Raw genomic sequence first — 26,405 nt, forward strand, 5'->3', positions numbered from 1 at the left:
TCAAACGCCCATCAGGCCAATGCCAAGCGGTGTACGTTCTATACAAAATGCTGTTCATTTCGAGCGGTGAGCTTATAGGGTTGTATTTGCCTATTGTTTATCGAAGGCCATCTAGGAATCTACTCGTTACTTGATTTCCAAGCTTGCTACAGCCAAAATCATGCCGACCGTTGGACTATCTCGGAATCAAAGAAAAACGTCATAAGATGTGATACAACAAACGCCGTGGTATGTCGACCTTTCAAGCACTCCGGACCACCTTATCGTTATCCACGGGGATTTCTCGCACACCGTCCTTTGTGACAACCTTCACCAGCATCTGTGGATAATCGTGTCAGAATAATGGCATTCGAGGATGGCTCCCTAAGGAACTTACCCCTTTGTAGTCAATGGGTAGTCTGCGCTTCAGCTCGTCTGTGCACAGGGTGAGAAGGGCAAGGCCCTCCTCAAGGGAGCAGTCGGGATGATGGTGTTTGTCAAGGATTGATAGGCAGTAGTATCTAGCAGAGTCAGCATCAGGTCTCTCTCGCCTGGACTGCTGTATCGTCCATCGTCACGGGCCATGAAACATACTGGGCATAGCCATGGGCAGCATATGGTAGGGGCGCGAGAGACGCTAGATAATCAACCCAATACAGATGAGGCTTCTCAGTGACCGGATCTATACCACCTAGCAGCAGGTTTACTGTGTAGGGACTCCGTGACCGCAAGCTGCGCGCCAATTCTCCCCGGACAAAATTGGCAACGGCAGAGGGACTGAGCTCAGTGTCGTTGCGCATACTGTAGAGTGCGGCATTGGCTTGGATGTATTCGGCAAATTGGACTAGCATAGGTATCTCATTAGCGCCGTGTTTGTCTCATCGAGGAAGCTACATACCGGTATCTCCAGACTCGCCGGAGAAGGCCATCACTGTGTGCTTGTTCAACTGTCGTGTCTTATCATCTTCAGCCTTGAGAACTGTCGGGCCTCTCATTGCGGCCTTGGATGCAGCAAGAATGACGAAGTCCTTGCCGGCGATACCCAAAAGAACCTCCCTAGCAAACTATTAGTAACCATTCGTGGAGACAAGGTCAACATAGACTTACATGTTTGCGGTATGAGAGATAGAAAATAAAAAAAAGCAAGTAAGTAGATGATCAGAGAAGACGAATGGGAGTAGTGGTTAAGTGAGGACGGCCGCGCGGTGAGCTTGACGCCTGGAGCTCCCGTGAGGTCAGCTACCTGCTGAGTCAGCCGCCGCTTAGCGCTTTTTTTTCTGCCAAAAAAAGTTGAAGTTTTGATCTCCGCAGTCCGAGTCTTTCGAGAACGCCAGACATTCGATTTCTTTATACAGAGATCAAGAACTGACAGGCTTGACGAACGTCGCCATGTCGTCCTTTTTCACTGTACCCAATTCCCAGCGCAAGAGGAAGAGAGACGACCGCGCCGCCGCCCCAGGATCAAAAAAGCGAGGCGTAGATGCCAAAACCGACGGTGGTCGACGGACCAAGGACAGAGAGGAATCGATCTCAGGCAGTGACTTGGATGAAGATGTCGCAATCGACACGGCAGAGTCAGGCGACGAGAGTGGATCTGACTCCGAAGATGGCGAAACCGCAGCGGATCGGAGATTGAAACTCGCTGAACGCTACTTGGGTAACATTCAAGAAGAAGTCGACGAAGCTGGATTCGATGCTGCAGATATCGACCGAGACTTGATTGCGGAACGGTTGAAGAAGGACGTCGATGAGTTTAAAGGACGGACGTTCCGTCAAATCGCTGCGAAACTATCCATTCCCACGGCGCCCCATTCCTTTTTCCGCTCAGATACCCAGTCGAACACTGCCATTGCAGTCCACCCGCCATTCGTCTACATTGTTTCCAAGGATAAAACTTTGACCAAGTGGGAATTGGCTACACCCAGTGTACCAGGCTCTACAGAATTGAACGGCGATAATGATACTTCCAAGCGGCCTCCGCGTCCCCAGCGCAAGAAGCCTAAGCGTGTGAAGTACGCTCGTGGTATGCGCAAAGTTGGCGAATCAGACGAGGATCAAGGACATACAGGAAGTATCATATCTGTTGCTGTCTCGCCGTCTGGAAAATTCGTGGCCACCGGTGGAACGGACAATAAGCTTATCATCTGGGACGCAGAGACTTTGACGCCAAGCAAGACCTTCTTGCAGCACAGAGACTCTGTTTGCAGCTTGTCTTTTGCACGCCATATCTCAGCGATGAGTTCCGGAGAGCAGCTGTTCTCCGGCTCATACGACCGCACAATTAAGACATGGTCCATCAGCGGAGCGGGTCACGCCTATGTCGAAACACTCTTCGGACACCAGGATCACGTCACCGGAGTTGCCGCCATGACTATTGACGAATGTGTCAGTGTTGGTGCTCGGGATCGCACCGCTCGCTTGTGGAAGGTCGTCGACGAAACACAGCTCGTGTTCCGTGGCGGCGCCTCAAGAAATGCCCCTTACCACGAAAACAACATCGACTGCATTGCCCCCCTTCCACCTACCCACTTTGTCACTGGCTCCGACTCCGGCTCCCTCTGTCTTTGGTCAGTTCACAAAAAGAAGCCACTCTACACTGTCCGTCTTGCTCACGGCTTGGACCCCATCCCCCCTCTGGATGTGTTATCACCCGAGGTAGACGAGGCGACTGCCGCCCACAACGCGCGCCACATGCGCCCCATGCCTCGCTGGATCACCGCACTCGCCACTCTACCAGGTACCGACGTTGTCCTTAGTGGCAGTTGGGACGGTTTCATCCGCGCATGGCGCGTCTCAGAAGATAAAAAGACACTTATCGCTCTGGGTCCCATCGGTGCAGGCTTACCTGGCACCGTCACACCACCAGACACACCTTCGCAGCAACTCAAACAGACTCTTGCTCTTGATGCCACCCCTGCAGCTGATGAAAAAGAGCCAGAGCCTTTGATTAAGGGCGTCATCAACGATATCGCGGTGTTCGAACGACGGCCTGAATCTGATATGCCTGGTGCTGAATCCAAAAAGTCTGAGACCGAGCACGAACCTCGTGGTTTGTCCATCGTCGCTGCTGTCGGCAAGGAGCACCGATTGGCTCGCTGGAAGTGCTTCACCAACAATTTCCATGAAGGCCCCACTTCGGGAGGCCGCAATTGTGCTGTTGTCTTCGAAGTTCCATTTGCTACTAATGACACCGTGAAGGCTGATGTATAAATTTTGTTCATAATCTTCTGTCTCGATCTTGGTCATTGGCCGAGTAAAATGGGGAGCGTTGCTCGGGGTCAGGTGTATTTGGAGTCACATCTGTGTATTTTACCATTTTTGCATATGTGCCGGATGTCTTCGGTGCATTGAAATATTCAACCATATCCCTCTTTCAATCAGCATTGTGCCTGAACAGTAGAACTTCAAGATTAGGGTAAACGATCAGAAGATTCCCTCTAATCTCGCAACGCCAAACCAACAACCAATAGCCAAAGATTCCTACCTATGATTCCGGGTCTGAGTCATGTGGGCATGTTGCCTGGCTGTTCTCATCGGTTTAATTTGCTGTGAATAGGGTGTCCAGGTGAGTCAGTAGCGGATACATTCGTCAACTCTGATAGGACTTGGTAGACTGTCGCAGGCATGGAGTTACCATTCAGACATAACAAGCAATCTTAGCAATTACACTATGAAGCAAGCCAGTGCTCTCTACTAGTTTGGCGGGAGAACAGAATATGATAAACAAGGACTCAGTACGGTAGTACCCGGAGGCTTTTTTCATGGATTTGACGGAATTTGTGGCCACGCTTTATTGAGTGCCAAGAGACTAGGTTCTTCGACTTCACTAGCAAAGGGCGGCAAAAAACCAAGATCGAACCGAAGAAGGATATGTAAGTAGGGGTATTCGTAGAGTACGGCTGAGCCGGTAAAAAAAAAAAACTAAACATGAAGATAGGATCCAGCCGTTGAAGGCTGCAGGAAAAGAGAGGAAAAGAGAAAAAGGTCGTCCTTGTGATATCAAAATCAAGACAAAACGCCAACCATGTCCACAGTCCTCTTAGCATTACCCAGGCGCCGCGCTGAAGCCCAAAAAAAGAGGGAAAAAGTAGGCCATAAAATGCGAAAGCAAATACCGCGTTAGCGGTTGGAAGATGATTTTAATATGGAGAGAATCTGGCACGTCGCCTCTGTGTGGTTCTTCTCACTGGACCGACAGGCTGATCGTCGTCGGAATCATCCAGGGGAATCGCATTCAGAGCCGTGGTCCCGTGATGGACGTGACGACGCGCACTGGATCTAGCAGGCCTAATAGGCGGCGAAGATTCCTCTTCCTCGGATGAGTCAGGAATTGGTTCAGGTGGAGGCCTGGCCGCAAGCCATGGAGCAGCGCTGGGGGCTTGGAACCAGGGGGATCGGTATGGATATTGTGGATTGGCTTGACGAGGCGGCGCAGTCTGGACTGCGTCTTCATCGGATTCTTCCGAGTCTTCATTGACCATACCTCTATCGTCCGATGCCTCTGAAACTTCCTCTTCCTCCTCTTCCTCCACTTCATTATCTTCATCAGAAGCCTCATCGTCAAAGTAAGGTGTAGTGTTTCTGTAATGGAGCCCATGCGTGTTGGCAAGGCTGTCATGCGCAACATAATCCACAACGGTGCCAGTGGAACGGTCTGATTCCGATTCATACATATGGCCACTCCCGAGACGATCGGCTTGACTTTCAATGAACGAACTCGTGGGCGGGTGGTCGTTTTCAGTATCGATGAATGAGTCTGACTCGTCATACTCGTTCTCCTCTTCTTCTTCCTCTTCCTCTTCGTCGTATTCACTTCCATTGGTGTTACCTGAAGCGAGATAATTGTCATGATCCACTGGGGGCGCAGTCTCCAGTGGGATCATGGGAGGTCCACGTATCAAGTTTTCGAACCGGTCGAAAGCCTGCCGGTCACGACCTGGTGGCCAGTGAGAGCGTCCATTGAAAGTAGGCCCGTAATACTGAAGCGCGAAGTTGCCCCAAATGCCATCATTGTCTTCGATGTGGTCGAAGTGGTCAGATTCCCCTCCCTCGCCCTCGTTCTCACCCTCTTCCTCATCCATACCATCATCCAGCGAGTCTAGGTCGGTCTCACTATAATCGGCTGATTCACTGTCATCAGTCTCCTCAGACTCCGGTCGGTATCGATATCCGCATCCTGCGCAATTGTCTCCTTCAAGCTCCCACGAGCAGACCGGACACCGAACCACCCCGTCATCAATGTCAATGACAGGTTTAAGTGGGGGAGCTTTGGGCTTGAAAAGGCCCCCGAACAGACCTCCTTCAGTTGGATGATTATTGGCCTTGTCCTGGTCCAGTTTTTCTGCTTCTTCCCTTTGGTTCTTCGTATGCTCTGTGGTGGTTTCCCCTTTATCTAAAAGCTCAGCGCGACCCGTGAACATCTGCACAACGGCCCGAACCTGTAACACGAGAGACATGTCAGATGTAATGAAACGAATTGAAGATTGTTAAAACTCACCAGATAAGCTGGTGCTGGTTGATTTTTGACGGGTGCTCGGCAATCAGGACATGTTCGTTTTGATCTTCCACCAGCGAACCATGATGATAGACACTATGTGAAGAATTCTGGTCAGGTAATGGAATTAACGAGGTAGTAAAATAGAAGGGACTCACTGAGTAGCAGAAAGTGTGCCCACAGGCGATAGTAAACGGTTCGTAAAGGGGACGGATGCATATACCACACTGTATCAGAGTGCGAATATCATCGACATGGCCTTGGAGTGTGTTCACGAGCTGTAAAGTGCGCGTCAGTCAGTAGCTCTCGATCACTTCGATCAGATACGGGAATGGACTTACTCCCGACGCCTCGGCCCCAGAACCATTTCTAGCTGCCATTTCGACTTTCTGCGGCTCGTCAGATGCTCCGTTTTCCACCCTAGGAGCCTGGCCCACTCGACCGGAGTGTGTTTGAGTCGTTTCGGGGCGAGCGCGAGTGTCGACAGGATGCGGTGGGGGCGTCCCGGAAAGTAAAACTTTCGCAAGGCGGCAAGGTGTGATCAACAGCTTTTCGCAGCGACAAACACTAGGAAGCCGAAGAACGCTGCGACGATAACGTGACGGTCTGAGATTGAAAGAAAGGCACAAGGAAGAGTAATAATATGATCCAGATTCTTTAAGTGAGAGGGCAGGTGTTTTTGTGGCCTCAGGCAATCAATAACATAATCATGAGGAAGGCCCAACACCTGGGCAAGGGAGCTCTGAACTAGCAACTTTGGATGTGACTCGTCACTTTTTCTTTACGGGCTTTATATGACAATTATCTCGGATTTCTCGCGTATATTTTAGAGTTGGATTCAATCTGCATAATGCAACTGTAGACATCTCTTATAGGTGAGCGACCTTCGCATATGAACAAAGCCTGTAGAGATCTTAAAACACGAAAATGCTGCCCTGTCTTTGACTTCGCCTTTTCTTTGATTCCTAATTGGACTAGATGAGTCAAATTCTGTTCGATAATATAGCCGATCAAAGCATATTCGACCTCACTTATACATCTTGATCTTGCATCAACCGACTCACTTACCGATCATACATCCCTAACAGTCTCTAACGCATTCACAAAGTTCCTATACAGCACAATAGAAGAACTTTGAAGGCTTCGCTATTTCTCGTGTCATTGCTATTTCAGTCCCTCCGAGCGAAGGTGGCTGTCATCGAACACGCCCAGCTGAACCTCGTCATCTTCAACAATCTCCTTTCCATATACTCCAGAAAACATACCCGCTCGTGGAAGACACCTTGAGACTGGCCGTATGAAATACATGCCCTGCTCGTTTCTAGTAGTTCCAATGAACCAATTAGCCTTACGGAACCGACCCAGAAGCATCTCAGAGCGATACTCCGCGAAATTGATGACACAAGTCACCAACTATCGCAGCCGTACGGATCCATTGTGAGAAGATTATCATCCATCAAGGATGATAATTGACGCAAATATGTCACCGTTGCGATCTACTTTGGTATACCCAGTGCCCGAAGCGCTTTATGCTCGATATATCTTTCAAACCACGACCGAACCCTATCTTTGCGAGTTTGGGGAACTGGTAATATGACGGTCAGGATGCATACCATTTGTGGCCCTTTTCACATTCATCACCTCGCCATTTTCATTTCTGAGAGCAGTCTGACCACCGATCCTGTCATTACAAGTGGACAGCATAGTCACGAGAACGAAGCGATAACTATCAATGCTAGTCCACGGTAGAAGTTTCATCTTCCTGTGACTCGGCTTTGGCCTTGTGGAGTAGTCTCGCATCTATTCGCATTGTATCGGAGGAGAGATAGTACCTAGCAGTGAAAGCAGTCATAGAGAATAGCGAAACATCGCAGTAGTCAGCATCTTTCGGATCTTCCAAGCCAAGTAGTACCATTTTGTCATAATAAAGCTTTTTTGCTGGTTGAGAGAAGAATCCATGTACTTTATTTTTACTCTCATTGCCATTTATAAGGATCATAATTGTACGGAGCATGTAGATGGATATATATAGATAGACTGGAAGGCTACACTCTAAAATAGCACGCCCAGCTATTTCAGTGGGCCCACAAGCTAGACGCATTCATAATTTAAAGCTATACTCATCTAGAACTCTCTTTTAGAATTATATGAAGCCCAGAGCAGTATATTATTGTACATACTCAAAAACATGGTGGTATGCGGACCTCGGGACGCCAGTTGGGGTACATTCGCAGATCTCCGTGCCAAGACCGCTGGATCCCCAATTCTTCCGTCCAACGCTAACTTCTGCTCCAATGAACCTCCTCCAATCTGGTTTTCGAGCGACGGTTTGGCGTTATATTTTATTTGATTAGATTGCTTGCCTCAGTTATCTATTGCAAACTCGGGAGACATACCACCTCACTGCACCATGGCAGCGGAGTCGACACAAGGAGACACTCACGACAAAGCGTGGGAGAAAGCGGAGAAGAAGTTCACACAGTATGTTTCAAGCTTCTTCCCTCCACCTTTTTCTGCTTGTGTCTATTCCCGAAACATGTCATGGCATTTCTGAAGTCATTCGTGGTCGCCCTTTACATGGACTATGGGGTCTTGAGAACCACACGGGCTAGTCCGACGGTTGCATATTCACTGGGCTGAATTCGTGTGGCCTTTATCCATACTGGTAGCTAACTTGCGACTTTAGTAAACATGCTAGCGAGTACTATGATCCATGCCAAGACTTCGCAGATCGGAGTCTGAAGTGTATGAAACGGAATGCCTTTGACCGCGAAATGTGCCACGATTATTTCCAGTACGTTGAAAACCCTTACGTGATATATTCAAAATATCGACTTGCTCTCCGTTTGGCGTACCTGGCTTTCGATCCACTTCTGACCAGCTTGTACTATATTACCACGATTATCATATGTCTGAGCTTTCTTACTGACTGATTACTTTGACTAGAGCCTATCGCGATTGCAAAAAGAACTGGGTAAGTTGAATACAGAGCTCCGTATCAAGGTCATGCCTCGTGCATGTTTGGTAACCCATCCGCGAGATCTATTCCATCGACTTTGATTCGGACATGTTAAAGTATATTCGGTCACTAACCAGGCACAGCTCACTCAGAAGAAAGTTTCTTTGACGCCTCAGCCCAAATGAGACATATCTATCATCTCGGACCATAAAGGTCGACAGGTTTACTGGCCGGCAAGATCCCTGACATTCCCAAAGCAGTTGTTGCATGCCAATGTGTACGATGTGCTTTTCTACCAACCTAATAATTAGAAGTCTTCCAAAGGTCAAGCTCCGGTGTTTATCATGTGAACCGCTACATGGTAGATATCCAAACTGCTGTCGGGGTTGTGATCTTGCTCTGCTGGTAAAAATATACATTTTTTTGGCAAGTTGAACAGTCTCACGGTCCGCTGCTGACCAGCGAAGACAAGCAACTTTGTTTTTATATGGCGTATTGGACTTTATTTTGAATCATTTTAAGTCTGTATATTAAAATTCTCGTGGCCTTGGTCTTGACTATCTTGTCCAGGCGGACCTCCATGTTAATTCGAATACAATCCTTGTACAGATACGAGAGATAACCAGATCAAAGCTAAAACTACATGTAACTACATCTATGTCAGAACCTTCTTAAGGACGGAAGTAGGTAGCCTCTGAAACCCCCCAACAACCTTGGGGAACCATGTCTCAAGATTTTAAAATGGATTATCCATAGGTCTGGAGTGTGACTTCTTATCTTAATTCATACATATGTGTAATCTATACTAACTAAACAAGAAAGTTTGAAGCTATGAAAGCCCAAACTCATACTTCGGCAGTATGGTGCGGGGACCAACTGACCGCCTACCGTTTGTGTCTCATTCCCCGCCAAATAAAAAAGTGACCAGAGTCGATCACTCGACTCCAACTCAGATCATTGACTCTTTTTAGCCCATGCTGTGCTCGGCACAGTGATCGGACCACTCTGCAAAAGACGACAATTGGAAGAGTTTCCCCACAAATTGAACAACACCTTCACCATGAGCTCCAGCAATGACGCGGTGTTTCTGCGTCGCAACAACCAAATCCAAGATGCCATTGACTCCCAGAACATGAAGCAGGCCTTGCAGCTGATTGAGAAGCGCATGAAGAAAGGCGAGAATACTCAGTTTTTGAAGGCGAGTGATCCCCATAATTGTTTATTCCGAACCTAACACCCCTGCGACGCTGTCACCTGTAAGAGACCAACTAACAAGCAAACAGGCCTGGAAAGCGAATGTCCTCTTCAACCATGCGGACGAAGCTCATAAAAAGAAGGGTATTGCGGAGACCCTCGAGCTGTGCAACGTCGATCCGCCAATCTCGGACTTGGACTCTCTCGACATACTCCACCGTACGCTGCGGAATATGGATGACCATACCGAGCTTCGGAGCGCCATATGGGAACGGGCAGCTAAGGCAAAGCCACAAGATCATGCTCTTCAGATGAGATGGTTCAAGTTTGGATATGACGCTGGTGACTGGAAGTCAGCCCAGAAGGTGAGTTGGGAAGATGCCGATGCTACGCCGGCATCGTATCAAGGTCTAAATTGCTAACGAGTGTCTTTATTCCTACCAAAGGCTGCCATGAGTCTTCAAAAGAACTTTCCTAGGGAGCGAAAGTACTATTTCTGGGCCATTTTCCTTTGTTATCTCGTTTCAGATGACGCGGCTAGTTCGGACGTGGACCGCAAATTGTTTGGCACACTTGCCTATCGCTTTGCTCAAAAGGCAGTATCCGAGGTCCCCTCTAACCCGGTATGTGATTACTCACTACATGCTCACTGGATATACGATTTGGACGTAATGACTGACTGGGCCTTATTCAAATGGCTTACTACAGACCGAATTATTAAGCCCTCCGAGAGCCATACAAACCGCCGAGGAACTTCTCTTGGTTATTCGAATTCTCGAAACGCAGGGTCATTTCGCAGAGATTGTGCAGCTCCTTAATAGCGAGAATGTTGGTCTCAGCTCTCGGATTGTTAATAATGACAGGACCTTCATCCTATACAAAATCAGTGCCTTGGGGCTTGCCGAACTCTGGGAAGAAGGGCATTCATACGCCAAAAGCCTGCTTGCCGTATCTGAAGATGAAGCAGAGCGCAGCACTCTGCATGAGCGCGATGATTGGAAATACTGGAACTTGCTCATCGTAGCTGTGCGTCATCTTGACAAAATTCCGGGGTATGTATTCCAATATTCTACTTCCACAGCATTGAATTTCAGCTAACAAATGATTGCTTGCTTGGTAGGCTGCTTTCCGACACACAGCAGCATATTGAGAAGTTCATGGAATTTATCCCGAAGTCCCGCAATGCGCACATCGCCCTCATGGACACAGTCCTAACCGGGTTCAAACGGGGCGAGCGGACCGAGGATGATCTGTTTGTTGTGTGCCAAAGATACTTTGACCAACACAAGCACAAACTCTATGCTTTCAAAGACTTGCGAGGGGTCTTGGAGACCCGTGATGATGCTTTGATTCACCGAGTAGCTCAACATTGCATGGACAGTGTTGAGGGGAAACCCGTAAGTGCAAAATCTGCTAAACTCAGTCAATGCGAGCTAATCCACTTTCCAGGACGATGCTATTCCATTGATCAACGCGTACAAGTTGCATTACTGCGACCGAATTTCAGGCAACAAGAACGCATCGAAATCCAGCATCGAGACTCTTGTGCGCAACTGCCTTTACTTTTACGATGCATTCACCCTTCTAGCAAAGACCCAGGACCCAAAGAAAGAAAGCCAACCAGATACTGCTTCCACGATGGAAAGTCGGCCCACAGATGACTTCTGCATCATTGCCGCAATGGCCCTTCTTCAGCCTATCCCAGTTGGCCAGACATCCGAGAAAGTCAACAACACTGCCCTGATTCGCGCCGCCGGTATTCTGGAACGTCTTCTAATCGATTCACCCCATAACTATGAGGCAGTCCTTATGTTGATTCGCATTTACCTTCTTCTCGGTGCTGGTTCCATTGCTTTGAGGTGGTTTGGCAAGCTGTCTGTCAAGCAAATGCAGTATGAGAGTGTTGCTCATAACCTCTTCACCCGCTTTGCCACCATCCACCCTCACCCCGCGCCTCCTATTGAGGGTGCAGAGTACAAGGACTTTGACGCGCAAGTCGCATTTATCGCCGCTCTCGACTTTTATCGTAATGCAAACGTCACTATCAAAAACTCGTTGATAAAAGGACTCGATGATGGAAATTATGTCGGTCTAGACGACACAATCGAGCTTCGCAGACGTATCGGTGACAGTATCTGCCGGAGAATGTGGGCCCTGGATTTACGGCGGATACAAAGAATTCGCAAAGGAAATCACTTGGTCCTCCACGAAGACATCGGTCAGCAATTCTCAGTCTCTCATGTACTCCTGGCATACTTGAATACTAACTACCATATAGCCCAGGATACATCACCGGCTCAAGACCGCCGGAAGTATGATGGTTTCATGAACCTGGAACGTTGTGATCGATCTCCATTTGAGCACCGGTTGCGCGCAGGCCCAATTCCTGGGGTAAGTTTGGTTTGGTTGAGTGACACCACGGCACCGACTAACGTCAATATAGGAAAACTGGCTGGCATCCGCCCGGCTTACTGATCGGCTTTTCAGTGTTCTTGAGAGCATCGGCAGTCAGAAGCCAGTCGTTTTGAAGCTAGAGCTGCCCCAAATCGACAAATTGTCGCTCTCCCAGACTGGAGATGATCATACTGACGCCGAGAGGGATGCAACCAAGATCCACGTCGAATTACTGAAAGTGGCTATGTTTATGGCTGGATCCAAGGCCCATACTTCAACCGAAATTGAGACTGCTCTTGGTGAAGTAGAGAATTGGTTGAAGGCTAAGAGAGAAGACCTAGCTCTAGGAGACACCAAGAAGTCTTCTCTTATCATGAGAACGACGATCAAGGTCACCCAAGGTACACCGGGTGCGCCGACATGGGAATATTTCCATGCCATCTGGACCCTGGTGGAGACCCTCAAGGCTCTATGGAATATTTTCGACCTGGATTCTCGAAAGGCATTGAAGACTGCCAAACTCCCTGCCGAACAAATTGAGCGACTGAATACTCTTGTCCGTGAGGTTTTCGAGGATGTCCGTTCGAACACGCGAAGTTTGAAACAGAGCCTTGTCGAATCAGCGACTCTCAGTACACTCATCGACATGGTCAAGTGTGGCGATGCATCCGATGAATACGAGAAACCTCTCCAAGACGTGTTAGAAAAGGTGATGGACGAATCTGCGCTCGAATTGTTCTGCGGAGAGCTGAGGGAGAGCTGGGAGGAGGCATTTGATGGAGTACTGGCTGCCAGGCTTTAATTCCTGAGTGTCGGGAAATGCAAGGAACGAATCATGTGTCCATGAAAATACATAGTTAGAGTACATGTAAACCAATCCATCACAGAGTTGCTGTTAACGAGTCAAATGCAGTTTAGGTAGTAAGTTTAGGTAGTAAGAGGAGGATCTATAAAAAGAGGGCAAGTCTCTATCACGTGCTTATGCCAAGATATATTGATGTAAGTGCCTGAGGTGTTAGAAATATACGCTAGTCCCGATTAATACAGCCCTAGCCCTAGTCACTCGCCTACCGCACCAACGCCAAGGCTCCATTTTGCGGTTCCAGGCAAAAGACCAGGCGATTTTCACACGGCTCCCTCACCTCCTCTTCGACAACCTCCGCCAACCCCTTCAGTCAACAACCGTCGAGATGGCCGAACGCTCCGGAATTGTGGTCGGACTCAACGCGGGCCGGGTACGTTCTTACTGTCTCTTTGCACCATGTTTTTCGGTCGTTTGAAGGTCTCTCAATGTCTCTTCTTTTTCGTTCGGTCTGTTGGTCCACTCAAGACCAGTCGGGTCCAGGGCTATCGCGGAAACACTGGGAATTATCACGGCAAGGAGGATTGGGATCGAATCGCCCATTGGAAAATATCAGACTCGCTGGGAAGATTTCGATGTCACGGGAACACTTGTTTTTTTGGATTCAACTTTGGCACCGAAGCCAGTACTCGCCTTACACCCATGATCGGACAACACCATGAACTACCCCGACAACAGACACGAAACGCGAATTGAAGAGAACACTGGGACCTGCGGCCACTACAAGAGACTTGGCGAAACAGACATGCTGACTGTTTTCTGACATAGAAAACCACCGCCCTCAACACCCCCAAGACCCGCATCTCCCGCACCAAGGGCAAGTCTTCCCGCCGCACCGCTTTCGTCCGCGAAATCGCCCAGGAGGTCGTTGGTCTCGCTCCCTACGAGCGCCGCATCATTGAGTTGCTGCGCAACGCCCAGGACAAGCGTGCCCGTAAGCTCGCTAAGAAGCGCGTACGTCTACTCTCAACCTTTTCCCCGTTTTCGTCTGGTTGGCTCTGTTGCATGGATTGCGTTGGATCTGGGTCGGTTTGGTTGAGGTCTTGGTGTACCAGAATCGTACTGTATGGGCCATGTACGTCGATCCTGCAGAGGAAGATTCATTTCAATCTCTGCTTTGACAAGTCCGTGCAATTACTGTTCTGTACACCAGCGACCGAGATTTATGACCAGAATCAAACGATTTCCACAAGGATCAGAGCCCGCCCAGTCGATCCATTGAGTTTAGCCTTTTACTAACTTCATATCCAGCTCGGTACTTTCGGCCGCGGCAAGGCCAAGGTTGAGTCCATGCAGAAGGTTATTGCTGAGTCTCGCCGCACCGGTGCTGCTCACTAAATTTTCCGACCCGTTCCTGTTTTTCTTTCGTTTTAACGACTCGACGCAAAAAAAGCGTGATTCTCGGATCGGAAAGGGGGTTTCGTGGCCATTGGGCGTGCATGGAGGGGAAGGCAAATATGGGATTCCTTCTCTATCGTATGGAGTGAAACCATAATGAAAACAATTATTCAACCATTTCACGTGTGATATTTGCAATTGAGCCACTTTCTAAATGGAGGTTTACAAAGTAGATGGAAAAGCGTATGATTGCCTAAGTATAGCTGAGTGAGGTTTGACTTCAGGTATATGTGTGCAGAGTCAACAATGACCCAATGGCATTGCATATGCACCATGCATTTGGTGTCTAGTCTACCTAGGTAGGTCGTTACATTGTCATTGAGGCTATCCATGCAAATGATATTCGAAGGGCATGTGATTCAAGTCTATCTGCACATAAGATTTTGATGCGTCTTCAAAGATACGCCACATAGTCAAGTCATGATCATCAAGAGCAGCACATGTCGCTCACCTGAACCAAATACATTCCATTATCTCGATTTCATTTCTTACCCGGTAGCTTCAGCCACTTAGGCATACCGCCACTCTTTCGTGCCCCGCTGGGCTTATCACCGCCCTGAGCGCTACTTGGACCAGGCTGAGACGGGCCAGGCACATCTTCTTCCTTGAGCTCCGGCGGTTGCTCCACCTTGAGCTGTTGAGCCTGGCTCCGAAGCTCGGGGCGTAGGATCTCCGCTCGGCGTCCATGAACAAAGGAGGCAGCGTTGTCAGCCCAAGAGAAGTTGACGAGCACACGGCCAGCCAGCCCTAGATCTTTAATCAGACGCTTTTTGTCTGATGGGGGTATGGCGTTCGTATGTTTGGATCGGGATACACCGTGGACAGTGAGAAGGAAGTTCTCGCTGGCGAATGGTGGCGCAAGACACCCTCGTGCGAATTCATACAACGACAGTCCTGTGTCCGACGTCCCAAACTTGGCGACGACTTGACTCTGATCTGGGAAGCGAACCTTCACATTGACTTCGCGAATTGCTGCTCGCCTTGCCGCTTCTGCCTCTTCCTTGGCGGCGATCTCGGCGTCCGTTGGCAGGCGCTTTGGGCGAGAGGACTCGTTGAGTAACCGCTGGTGCAGTTTTGCGTGCTCGATAGTGGGTATGTAATCACTCTCATTGTAGTCTAATTTCGCCGACGAAGGAGTGTCTTCTGAGGGAGGGGAAAAGACAGTAATCGTTCGGCCAGAGTCGACTGTGGAAGTAGCCGGTTCGGAGATGGGCGGGGGAGGGGCAACATCAGATGCGGCGGTGACGCTGGAGGGCTGAGGCTGCAATGAGCTGGAGGGCTCTTGAACAGGGTCCTTGCTTGTGCTGTCAATGGGAGCTGCTGCCGGCGCTGCGGAGGGCGCTGTGTTCTTATCCTGCACTGAAGGAGCCTCATCCTCTGAAGACTTGAAGAACTCGCCAATCTTGGCCATGGCTTCTTCGATAGGCTCTTCGGTCCGTCGGAAACTGAGTCGAATAAGAACATTGCCACTGTTGAAACCTAGCTGGGCTAAAGTTTTTTGTAGATCTGTGAAACTCGATACTTCACGCTCCAAAATCTGAAGGACGGGGATCTCATAGTACAATCGTCCGGCGACATCTCCACCGCCCGCAGAGGGCACTGCCCGTGAAGTGAGATTCCGTGCCAGACCAGTCCCTGCGACTCCCGCCTCAAACTTCCGTAGTACCATCCAGAGTGTAGTTGTACTAGGGAACTTATCAAGTATGCGGCCATTCGGGGCACCGCGAGCCTCAGATTCGGGCAGTTGCAGGCCAACGGTTACGACCGATGGAGAGCGAGAGATTTGAACAAGTTCAAGCTTTGCGCCAGAGCTGAGACCAGACAAACGATAGGAAAGAGAAAGATCTAGCTGCTTGCGATTGTGTCTGTTGCATAGAATAGACCAGGTCAGTGTTGTCGTTGGAGAATAGAGAAGACTAACTTACTTTAATGAGTACTGGCTAGCATTATATCCAAGTTTTGAACATGCCTCCTGTAGGATATCGGTCAAGTGTTTGGCGGGCGTAGTCTTGATTGTTGCCCGCCTGGCTGTCGCGTCGATCACCACAACGTGGGCGCTCATTGTGTATGGAGAACAGTAGCTCTAACAATAAATAGAGAAAGTTCAGTATCTCAATAAAGAGATTTGAAATGGACAAATTGAAGTAAAGAAGTGTAAATCTTGAATGCGGGGAGAAAGAGGCGCAGAAAGTAGTCGAAGGTCGCATACGAAACAGGCAGCGGTGCGGGCGTCATCTGAGCTCTCGCGTACCTCAGAGCTTCCCCGTCATCAACTCACCTCCATCACCTCCCCCAACCCGACCCCTTCTCAACCACATTTTCTCCTCTTTTTTCTTCTTTTTAGCTCTGGAATCTCTTCGTTATATTGAATTGTATTGAATCACTGCAATAATGGTAAGAAAAATGCGCCCTTGTCCCTATCGTCCACGAATATCTGGACCTCAAAGCTGACCGACTTCTCCCATCACAGTCCAACCCCTTCGACATCAGTATGCCGGAACTTTGTCCCTCATGAATAACCAACCGAAATGCTAATCGTTCTGCAGATGGCGGTGCCTGTGTCGCCATGGTGGGCAAGGACTGCGTCGCCATCGCCTGTGACCTTCGCCTGGGCATGCAGTCCCTTACCATCTCTAACAACTTCCCCAAGATCTTCAACTACGCTCCATCCACCTACCTCGGCCTGACTGGCCTCGCCACCGATGTCAACACCGTCTCCGATCTCTTCCGTTACAAGGTCAACATGTACCGGCTGCGCGAGGAGCGCGATATCGCACCGCAGACCCTTGCCAACCTAGTGAGCTCATCGCTGTATGAGAAGCGCTTCGGTCCTTACTTTGTCAGCCCTGTGATAGCTGGTATCAACCCAACAACGGGGAAGCCGTTCATCTGCGGCTTTGACAGCATTGGCTGTATCGATTTCGCCAAGGACTTCATTGTCAGCGGAACAGCAAGTGACCAGCTCTTCGGTACTTGCGAGGGTCTGTGGGAGCCTGATCTGGTATGTATTAATGGTGCTATCTTACCTTCTACCGGATACGTTTTCTAACACACCTTGTCCTCATAGGCCCCCGAGGACCTCTTCGAGACAATCTCACAAGCACTGCTTAGCGCTGTGGACCGAGATGCTCTCTCCGGATGGGGTGCCCAGGTTTACATTATAGAGAAGGACAAGGTTACCCAGCGGTTATTGAAGGGACGACAGGATTAGATTTGGGGAAGTGGTTGTTTTGGGCTTTCCGTTGGTTTGAGGGCAAATCCCGGCGTCTACGGTCTTCACTGGATGATATATGCCGTGTACGGTCAATCAATGACGGGATAGCACAAGAGCAACGTGAGAGCGGTTGATACCTGAGCCGAAGGGCAATTTGTTCTTTGACTCCATGTTTCTCTTACTTCTATCACGATAATAAAAGGCCCCGTTGTCACGTCACGGCAGTGTTCCAATTTGCATTATCAATCCGACGCATTAACCAGTGAAACGGATGAAGTCCAGCTTTCGAGCATCAGTAACCATCCCATTCTGTTGAGCAGCTTTGACTGACCTCTGTCTTTGTTCAGGCCTCGTAACATGCTAGTTGCCTGTGTCCAGAAGGCCTTTAGGGGGAGCTAGAGGCAATACCTTTGGATTAGTCTGTCCAATAATGGTGCTCTTATGCATGTTTTCTTACCCAAGTGTCCAACTTCTCAAGAGGCCTTTTGACCAGATCTGCTTTGTTGTTCCGTGAGGTCGCTCGGATATCAGAGTGAACACAATCCTCTCAAAAGAGGGCAAGTAGGCCAGACTAGAGAGGCAAGCAAACATATGGGTAAAAGACAATATTGAATATAAAATCGGGAAAGAAGCACATGTTGCTATACAGGCCACATGCCACCTGGGTAGGTTATCCCCCAAATGACTAGATCAAGCGGCTATCCAGTGAGACCTTCAATAACCATCTCTGTCGGCTACCGCCCCGTAGGCTGGTCCATTATTGCCTACGAATCTCTTGATGTCAGATGCCAGCAATTCAGGTACTTCCCAGGCTGCAAAATGGCCACCACGATCATACTCCGTTTCCTGTACAACATTCCCAATGGACCGATACCACGCCATAGGCCACATAATAATCTCCTCCCGGAACTGCGCCACCGCAAAGCGGACATTCTGTGGTGCCCGCGCCCCGAAAACTTGTTCCATCGACATATAATTCACGTCCGTTCTTTCCAGCAGATCCTTCTGAGCTCCATCCTCCGACACAGCCGCATTTCCACTACTCTTCGGTGCCGAGGCCTCGTAGTAGATCCTCGTTGACGCCGTCGGCCCAGCTGTGGAGAAGTAGTATACACTCACCCAGGTCAAGATCTCCTCATCCGTCCAGGGGTACTTGTCGGACCACGTGTGCATTTTGTCATAGATCCAAGCTAGTAATCCGACGGGACTATCGTGAAGCCCATAGCCTAGGGTCTGTGGTCGGGTTTCTTGCTGTCTTAAGTATCCGTTGCCGCGGGTGATATATCCCATTGTCCGGGCGATGTAGCCACGGTCTTTCGCTGAGAATGGCACAGATACCAGCGATTTGAGGAATTGGTAGGGACTTCGCCAGGGGTAGGGTGGTATGACGGGCGTGAAGTTCAAGTGAATGGCTTGGGTGCTTTGAGGGTAATACTGAGACATAGTACGGGCGATCATGCTGCCCCAGTCGCCTCCTTGAAGCACTGCTCTAGAGTTAGTCGGGCTCTTTTCATGAGTTCGGATAGTGCTTGCCGTATTCCTCGTAGCCTAGTGCGATCATCACTTTATGTAGAGCTTCGGCGTATTGTGCCAGCCCGAATCCTCTCTATTTTGGTCGTTAGGATGCATTTGATCGGTGATGATACATACCAACATGCCTTCTTGACGCCTTCCGAGAATCCGAAATTGGGCAATGAAGGTGCGACAACATCGAATACTGGGCCATCCCCATTGTTCTTAGTCAGTAGCGGGATGATCCTGGTAGCTTCGAGGAAGCTGCCAGGCCCTGGTATAGGAACAATAAGTCAGCAAGAGCGATGGAGACACCGGTGAAGTTTCAAGGGCTAGATACACCCGTGAATAAAAAGCAATGGAATTGCTTTTGAATTTCCGCTCCGATGATGCACGGCATGTATATTCAATTCTCCGAAGCCTTTCACTCCTACTCGAACATTGACTTGCGGGAGTTGCTCATTCAACTTCTGCTCTTGCGCACGCCAGTCAAACTGCTCACGCCACACAGCGATAAGTCTCTTGATCTCATGGAGAGGGACCCCCATATCCCACCCCGAAGCCTCGAGCTCGTCGGGGAATGTGGTGTACTCCAGCTTCTGGCGGAGCTGCTGGAGTTTCGTGTCCGAAACAGCGATGCTGTATGGGGTGACTGAGGTCATAGTTGTGGATTGCGTCAAGATCAGAGTGTGATTAAGGATGATCGGAGAGGCAAAGTTGGCTGCCATGTACTCCGTATGATGTACCTTTTCTACGGTAGCGTCATCGTATTCATAGGTGCTTATGCACATTGCAGGATGGCTGTTCCAGTTGTGCTCTTAGTCGCGCTCGGGCCTGCGGTGGGGATAATACCTCGGTTTCACGGTACACCTGGGCAGATACATATTGTACAACGAAGGATGGAAGTCGTATGAGGTTATATAGATAAATTGACCCGATAATGCGGACAAACTCTTAGTTAACAAATTGGAAGTCTTGGGTTGTCATTCGATATCAAAGAAATACCCGAAAGGAAAAAAAAATCAATGATATCAACTTCGATTCATGTAATTGCGGCAAATATTCAATTCATTGCCGCAGCGCATTGGACCTGGGGAAAAGAACATCCATGAAGATTACCAGGCCCACTTGGTAGGGTCTTTCTCCCAACCGGACTTTCTGGGTGGCCTAGTTAAACGCCAGAGGACAAAGGTCATGTCGGAAAAGTTTTCGCCGGGATCGAAGCGGTCGGGGTCCCGGAAACCTGCAATATGCCTAAAGATAGCTGGTTATTCTGCTTTATAGTTAATAGGGTATATCGTATATCACATACATATCCCCGGTTGACTCGTCGTAGATAATCTTCTGCAAAAGAGGGAGCCCTGGCTGCCATCCATGATGCTTCAATTCTCTTAGGTTTGTTAGTTTCACTCTTAACACGCTAAAGGGGATTCTGCAAACATACTCCCAGATATGGCGGAACTTCGTGCGGACGGCCTCGCGTAACTGCGCCGATTCAGGCCTCCAGAACTGATCCGTATCAAGTGGCTTCCCGCTGACCATTTCCCATACAATATATGTTATGTAGCCGTCTGGAACTACGCCGTCCTGACCTTGCTTTTCTTCTTTATAGGCGAGGAGAGCTGGGACCACAGTACAGTGTTGTTCACTAAGATCTTTCAAAGCTTGTAACTCCAAATGCTCACGGGGTGGAGCTGCCTGTTGTTGTTGAAGCTGGGGGGACTGGGACTCTGTTCCGGGGTTGGGAATTTGGAAGTAAATTCTCATAAATGCCTTCTTGCTACTGTCTGTCGGACTGTAGCAGAGGTACTTGAACACGGCGAAGGAAGGTCCACCACCCATCTCAAGTTCACGGTTGGTCATTCTTTGAAAATCCTCGGTGAGCTTCTCCTCGAGAACCCACTTCTGAGGCGAGGGAGTGGTGAAGGTCACCTGTGTGCCTAAGCAAAGATCTGAATATCCCATAATAGACATGTTGGTGTGGAGACTTGATGACAAGAGTGCAAAAAGAAAAGAGAAAAAACTGATCAGAGATTATAGTTTATATGAGTAGAGTGAAGAAACAGAAAATGAGAAGGTGAAGGCGTAACTATGACTTTGTTGAGTTCTCAGACTCGTGGATCTGGAAGTTTGTATCAATATCATATTGTTGTTTGATCATCCCATTGATACCTGATTGTGCAGGCTTGTTTGCTTGCAGACTGAGTGAAAAACTACCAAAAAAGATATGGAAAAAAAAGCCTTAAGAGTCAGTTTTAGCATTCACTACATCCATGGAGCTGAGTGTCTGACGGCATGATATTGCCTAAATAGGAACCGGCCATGATTCCTTAGAAGGGAAGGTGCGGTGCTTCTTGCTTTGCCAAGAAGTATTTGCCATGCCGAACCTCGCTATCACCAGAGTTCTCAATTATATTCTCTTGGTCTACTTCGAGTTATACCAACATGCCTTCAGAAACAGAACACCCAGAGCCTCCAATGCCGGATCTGCCTCCGAAAACAGGGCTGAACACTTCTATATCGGACCTGCCTCTGGAACTAATGGACCAGATAATCAACCTACTCGATATACAGTCTCAGGTTTACCTTGCGCTCAGCTGCAGGTCTTTATACAGACGCTATCAACACGTTTTGGCACAAGATGAATTTGCGTTCCCAAGATATCAATTCGGCATAGGTTGGCTTCCATTCGGGGTCCTAGCTAAAAGTTCCGTTCGGGAACGGCAGCTAGATTTACGCCGTCAACTTCTCTGTCGGCTCCAAGGACCTAGAAGACTCTACTGTTCCTCATGCAGCAAGTTACACCTGACCCACGAAATTTTGTTTGCTGGGGAATATAGTACCGGGATAGATCATCGTTGCAAGTACCCCGGATTTGTGAACGTCTGTCCCTGCAGTCCGCTGAATATCAGAGCAATGGCTCAAATGCTGAAAGGATGTGAACATGGATGGCTCGAATGGCATCATTGCTCAGTCACAATACAGCCCGAAGTGGTTGCCGACCAGAAGATCTACATCTTAGAAGATGAGCAGACATATTTGCGAATCCGGAGCCAATGGGAAATTATTTACAATGAAGAAACAAACGATTGCCCGAAGATTGAGCGCTTTTTTGGCTGCCCGCATGTATGTATGCTCCCAACATTCTCAACATCTCGTCCGAAGAATGGCCGATCGAAGGAATGCTATGAGTGCAACCTCCATATGAAGACCCACTGGAATGAGGTTGATGAAAACGTGTTTCACGTTGAGATAACAAGAACACTCTATGCTCGTGAGATTTTGGAAAGTACCTAGGTAGATGCCAAGGATTCGGGGTGTCGCTTTGCTTGGTATATTGCGGTTAAGGAGTCAACGCGGCTATGTGTATATAGAGTGAGTGTTAATCATTCAGATATAAAAATAATAAAAAAAAAAAACAAGAGAGGAAGCATAGAGAGTCCCTACGATGTATACTACTAGTACTCCGCAGTATACAATGTTTTGAGTATACATGGGAGTAGATCTGTTCTATAGATGATTGGGGAAGTACCTGGTACCCCTATCCACATATATAATGCTCGGGTAAGCAAGGTACCTAGTACCTAATGGCCCTCTTCTGGTCTAGATCCCGCAGATCCCGCCGCGCAGCCTCCGTGCGCCTTCGCAGGATTCGAGAAAAACCACAACACACAAAGAGGAGAAGCATCAAAAGGAAACTACAGGATCTCAGAGAAGCCTGAAACATTTTCTGTTAGAAATATTATTAGCTACAGAGTCTATGAGCTCTTGACAACTCTTGTTTCAGGCCGTGTCTAGACCGCCCGGCCCCCCGAACGGAAAATCCCCTCTCCCCTCCTTCTAGGAATCCTTCTGGGCCTTTTCTCTTCATTATTTCATATACTGGTGGATGTACGTCGAATTCATCTCGATCCATCCACCGTATCTAATATTTATACAATTGAATGCTACGGTCGTTACCCTCGGACAACTACGAGCCCCGAAAACTGAATCCTCGAACCGACCTCACCTTCACTTGCCACATGGACTATGCCCGACACGCCCGAGCCGGATGTCTCTCATGCTGTCCAACCCTGTCCCACCATGCCGTTTCCCGCTTGCAAGTCAGAGTGCATCACCGGGGACGGGATAAACACCGTTCATGACGATGGAGATGCGCAACGCAACTTGGGGACGTGGAATGATGGTGCTCAGACCACTGCCATTGAACATTTGGTCACACTTAAACAGGGTTTGCGGGCGTCCGATACCGAGCTGTTCTGGAAACGGCTTATGGAGGACATGACATCTATAACCAAAGCCCAGTATGGGTTTGTTGCTCGGAGGGTGCACGGGAGTGAGCCGATGCCAGAACTAGGGGGCGGCGCCCGTCGCTTTTTGGCGCGGCTTTCTACTACAACGATGGTTATCAGACAGTTGGTTTGCAGCGAAACAGGTATTTCGCGGGCGGGAACCCCTTATTGCATATGGACCACGAGCGGCCTTGTTTGATCCCCGAAAATCTCAGCTCACTTGTATCGTTCGGCGATGATAATTTACCATTCGCCGCTGATGGTTACTTGGCGATTCCCCTCTTTTCGGCTGGAAAGTGCCTGGCGCATCTCGGGTTGATGTGGTCCAAAGATGGTCTTCGGCATAGAAACCTGTCCTGGTCCTTCCTGGAAATGATTCTCCACTCGCTCGAAGACCTGATTGTACAGCGACTAGACCCAGGGGAACAAGTTCTAGATGCAGTGTTAGATTCCCCAACGACAAATACCTTTGACTTTCACGATCCCCAGGCTGCCGCCTTCCATGAAGCCGCTGATTTCAACTCTCACCCCCTCAAACCCTACGCCCGAAGCTTGTCCCATGAGCTGAGAACCCCGATGCAGGGTGTGGTGGGAATGCTTGATGTCATGCACGCTACAGTGCGCGAGGCGATGGAGAGTAAAACTCCTGTCAAATCGGGCGGGATTTTCCAATCTCTCAAGGAGGGGATTGAGATGGTTCAAGATAGCGCGAGACGTGCTGTTGAAGCCGCCGACAATGTCGTTCATGCATACGAGCTCAACATGCAAGTCCCCAAAACACCACTCCGGGAGGAGCCCGATATACTGGGTGGTCTCGCAGTCCCAACTACTATACCCGAAACCCGCCCGAGCATCTTTTTTGAAGGAAAGAATATCGCTGTAAATCCATACAAACGGCGGCGGAGCCTACCACCGGACATGAATACCCGACCAGTACGCAAGCAAAGACTCCGTGCGGCTTCGTCGCGACAAGAGCTTTCGCCCCGCAGCGAAGAAGTCAAGAATGCTGTCCACGAAAGCGACCAGATCGTACATGCTATCCCAGTTCGCCAGTTTGAGGCTGTGATGGCTAATATGGTCGATCCACGCCCGTCTCTCGCAGCTCGACGATCCGCACCTCACTTACTCCTCGAGGGCATCAATGTGAACTTTAGGGGTTCTGCTTTGCGTTTTACCAAGTTGCGAGATCTTCTGCGCTTGGTAATAAACGAGTCTCTTCATGTTGGTGGCCGACCGGATTCTGCTGTTAGCAATGCAACCGAGTTTGGCGAAAGAATTGAGATTCGATCGCGGTCCTCGAATGGTGAATTGTTCACCCAGGTTGTGGACTGGTCTGTAGACCCTTCATTACCTGAGACCCTTCTTGCCGATGACCGTGATCTGGCCAAACTAATCTCGTGCGTCTTTCTCAATGCAATTAAATTTACCAACAACGGTACCATCACTGTTTGCGCAACTATTGACGCCAAGAGGAATGATGTCCTTATTCTTGTCCGCGATACCGGCCCGGGGATCCCCGCTGCATTCCTACCCAACCTTTTCAAGCCATTTGCTCGTGAGGACGCATCGACCACAAGAAGTAAAGATGGCCTGGGTCTTGGTCTCCTCGTGGCCAAGGGCCTTTCTCGCAAAATGGGCGGTGACTTGACATGTGTGCGTTCGTCGACTTCCGGTCCTACGCGTGGTACTGAGTTTCGAATTCGAATCCCCGTAAACCAACGTGAAACTGAGCTCCGCCCTGCCACTCCCAGCGAGAGTGTTTCGACGCCATCTACCTGTACCACCGACCAAACACGACAGGGCAGTGTCAGTAGCCTTCTGTCTGATCCTTCTTCCTCTAATTCCCCATTTATCCTCCCCCAAAACTGTCAGCTGCAACAGCCGACACCGTGTGCCACCGACGAAAACATGTCTCAAAGCCCAACACCTTTGCGACCATCATCACAAACCCGTTTCCATCGAACGCGTATCTCCAGCGATGCATATGACAAGAAGCTTGGAGAGAAATATCCACTGCGCTTTCTGGTCGCCGAAGACAATCGAATCAACCGGCGCGTATTGGTGAACATGCTACGCAAACTTGGCTACCGCGACGTACTTGAAGCGGCCGATGGCAAAGAAGCGGTCCAGATCGTTGAAGGCATCCTCTCTGCGTCAAAGCCTTCCAATGTCCTTGATATTGGTCTCGATCCAGAACATGCGATGCAAGGCGTCATCAACCAGCCACCTCTGGCTGCAAGAATAAAACAGATTGATGTCGTCTTGATGGACCTCTGGATGCCTGAAATGGACGGATATGAAGCCACTTCACGAATCCTCCAGATGGTTGACAACCATCGGAACCAAAATGCTGCCTTTGAGCGACCGAACCCCAACAGTCCTGACTCCATGGAAATGGATCCAATTCCCAACTCTTTTTGTACGCCACCACCTCCCACAGTTCTTGCTGTGAGTGCCGATGTTAGCGACGAGGCATTGAATCGCGCCTCCAGAGTGGGTATCAAAGGCTATATGACGAAGCCATACAAACTCTCTGACCTCGAACGGTTGATTCTCGAATTCTGCGGTGGTAATCCCAACCCCATCGTCTAAACCTGATGTTGCTTTCTTTGATTTCCATGTCCAGACCACTATATATACCCACTGGATGTGGATCTTTTCTCCATGTACAATTCCCCAAGTTGCTTTTTTTTTCCTTTGGCCCAGGGGCCTGTTAGGGCATGCATTGAGTCGGCGGCCTATTCATTTTCAACTGCCATATACCATCATTGTCATTTTATTGCCACCCTTTATGTCTATTATTCCCATTTGGATCCAATGATTGATGATACATCACAAGCGATCGCTGCACATATAGAGTCATTTAATGAGCATTTTACATTCTGAGACTCGACTCCTAGCCGTGATCTTTCCACTCTGAGCAGCCTATAACTGAACCTACACCAGTACTTCAATCCAGAAGCTTTGATCATTACATGTTATATATGGAATATCTTGCAAAGTTAACACATTTTATATCTAAAATCCGAGGACTTGCGGAGTTGACACCGAAAATGAAGAATCGTCCTGACTGTTGATGATATAATAACCATAGGTGAGGAATTATA

At 49.0% G+C, this 26,405-nt stretch overlaps 11 protein-coding genes across 11 annotated transcripts; 5 read left to right on the top strand and 6 right to left on the bottom strand.

Moving 5' to 3' along the window:
• Positions 1-241: 241 nt before the first annotated feature.
• Positions 242-1,370, bottom strand: pre1 (proteasome core particle subunit beta 4; the record flags this gene model as incomplete). Its single annotated transcript, XM_056716010.1, is given in 6 exon segments — positions 242-319; positions 377-500; positions 574-823; positions 878-1,043; positions 1,055-1,324; positions 1,350-1,370. 6 exon segments carry the CDS (start codon positions 1,368-1,370, stop codon positions 242-244), a joined length of 909 nt encoding a protein of 302 aa, XP_056563632.1.
• N7489_010262 (ribosomal RNA-processing protein RRP9) lies at positions 1,369-3,189 on the top strand (the record flags this gene model as incomplete). Its single annotated transcript, XM_056716011.1, has 1 exon — positions 1,369-3,189. One exon carries the CDS (start codon positions 1,369-1,371, stop codon positions 3,187-3,189), a length of 1,821 nt encoding a protein of 606 aa, XP_056563633.1.
• Positions 3,190-4,118: 929 nt separating this feature from the next.
• N7489_010263 (uncharacterized protein) lies at positions 4,119-5,853 on the bottom strand (the record flags this gene model as incomplete). Its single annotated transcript, XM_056716012.1, has 4 exons — positions 4,119-5,417; positions 5,477-5,569; positions 5,632-5,751; positions 5,815-5,853. The coding sequence occupies 4 exons, from the start codon at positions 5,851-5,853 to the stop codon at positions 4,119-4,121; spliced, it is 1,551 nt and encodes a 516-aa protein (XP_056563634.1).
• A 1,355-nt stretch (positions 5,854-7,208) lies between these two features.
• Positions 7,209-7,388, bottom strand: N7489_010264 (uncharacterized protein; the record flags this gene model as incomplete). Its single annotated transcript, XM_056716013.1, has 1 exon — positions 7,209-7,388. The coding sequence occupies one exon, from the start codon at positions 7,386-7,388 to the stop codon at positions 7,209-7,211; it is 180 nt and encodes a 59-aa protein (XP_056563635.1).
• Positions 7,389-7,883: 495 nt separating this feature from the next.
• On the top strand, positions 7,884-12,822 carry N7489_010265 (MDM20/NAA25 family protein; the record flags this gene model as incomplete). Its single annotated transcript, XM_056716014.1, has 11 exons — positions 7,884-7,954; positions 8,160-8,286; positions 8,420-8,447; positions 9,404-9,630; positions 9,716-9,991; positions 10,073-10,249; positions 10,413-10,678; positions 10,747-11,023; positions 11,076-11,844; positions 11,905-12,017; positions 12,070-12,822. The coding sequence occupies 11 exons, from the start codon at positions 7,884-7,886 to the stop codon at positions 12,820-12,822; spliced, it is 3,084 nt and encodes a 1,027-aa protein (XP_056563636.1).
• Positions 12,823-13,210: 388 nt separating this feature from the next.
• N7489_010266 (60S ribosomal protein eL36) lies at positions 13,211-14,220 on the top strand (the record flags this gene model as incomplete). Its single annotated transcript, XM_056716015.1, has 3 exons — positions 13,211-13,255; positions 13,651-13,836; positions 14,134-14,220. 3 exons carry the CDS (start codon positions 13,211-13,213, stop codon positions 14,218-14,220), a joined length of 318 nt encoding a protein of 105 aa, XP_056563637.1.
• A 541-nt stretch (positions 14,221-14,761) lies between these two features.
• N7489_010267 (putative UBX domain protein) lies at positions 14,762-16,342 on the bottom strand (the record flags this gene model as incomplete). The annotated part of the gene is made up of 2 exons (XM_056716016.1): positions 14,762-16,145; positions 16,206-16,342. 2 exons carry the CDS (start codon positions 16,340-16,342, stop codon positions 14,762-14,764), a joined length of 1,521 nt encoding a protein of 506 aa, XP_056563638.1.
• Positions 16,343-16,671: 329 nt separating this feature from the next.
• pup3 (proteasome core particle subunit beta 3) lies at positions 16,672-17,491 on the top strand (the record flags this gene model as incomplete). Its single annotated transcript, XM_056716017.1, has 4 exons — positions 16,672-16,674; positions 16,751-16,769; positions 16,827-17,281; positions 17,348-17,491. The coding sequence occupies 4 exons, from the start codon at positions 16,672-16,674 to the stop codon at positions 17,489-17,491; spliced, it is 621 nt and encodes a 206-aa protein (XP_056563639.1).
• A 717-nt stretch (positions 17,492-18,208) lies between these two features.
• Positions 18,209-19,668, bottom strand: N7489_010269 (epoxide hydrolase; the record flags this gene model as incomplete). The annotated part of the gene is made up of 4 exons (XM_056716018.1): positions 18,209-18,978; positions 19,028-19,100; positions 19,153-19,280; positions 19,347-19,668. 4 exons carry the CDS (start codon positions 19,666-19,668, stop codon positions 18,209-18,211), a joined length of 1,293 nt encoding a protein of 430 aa, XP_056563640.1.
• A 453-nt stretch (positions 19,669-20,121) lies between these two features.
• N7489_010270 (uncharacterized protein) lies at positions 20,122-20,980 on the bottom strand (the record flags this gene model as incomplete). Its single annotated transcript, XM_056716019.1, has 2 exons — positions 20,122-20,260; positions 20,319-20,980. 2 exons carry the CDS (start codon positions 20,978-20,980, stop codon positions 20,122-20,124), a joined length of 801 nt encoding a protein of 266 aa, XP_056563641.1.
• Positions 20,981-23,035: 2,055 nt separating this feature from the next.
• N7489_010271 (uncharacterized protein) lies at positions 23,036-25,890 on the top strand (the record flags this gene model as incomplete). The annotated part of the gene is made up of 2 exons (XM_056716020.1): positions 23,036-23,316; positions 23,364-25,890. 2 exons carry the CDS (start codon positions 23,036-23,038, stop codon positions 25,888-25,890), a joined length of 2,808 nt encoding a protein of 935 aa, XP_056563642.1.
• Between the last annotated feature and the right edge of the window lie 515 nt (positions 25,891-26,405).

This window comes from Penicillium chrysogenum, assembly GCF_028827035.1.
Source record: "Penicillium chrysogenum strain IBT 35668 chromosome Unknown utg000005l_segment0_segment0, whole genome shotgun sequence".
Taxonomy (NCBI): Eukaryota; Fungi; Ascomycota; class Eurotiomycetes; order Eurotiales; family Aspergillaceae; genus Penicillium; species Penicillium chrysogenum.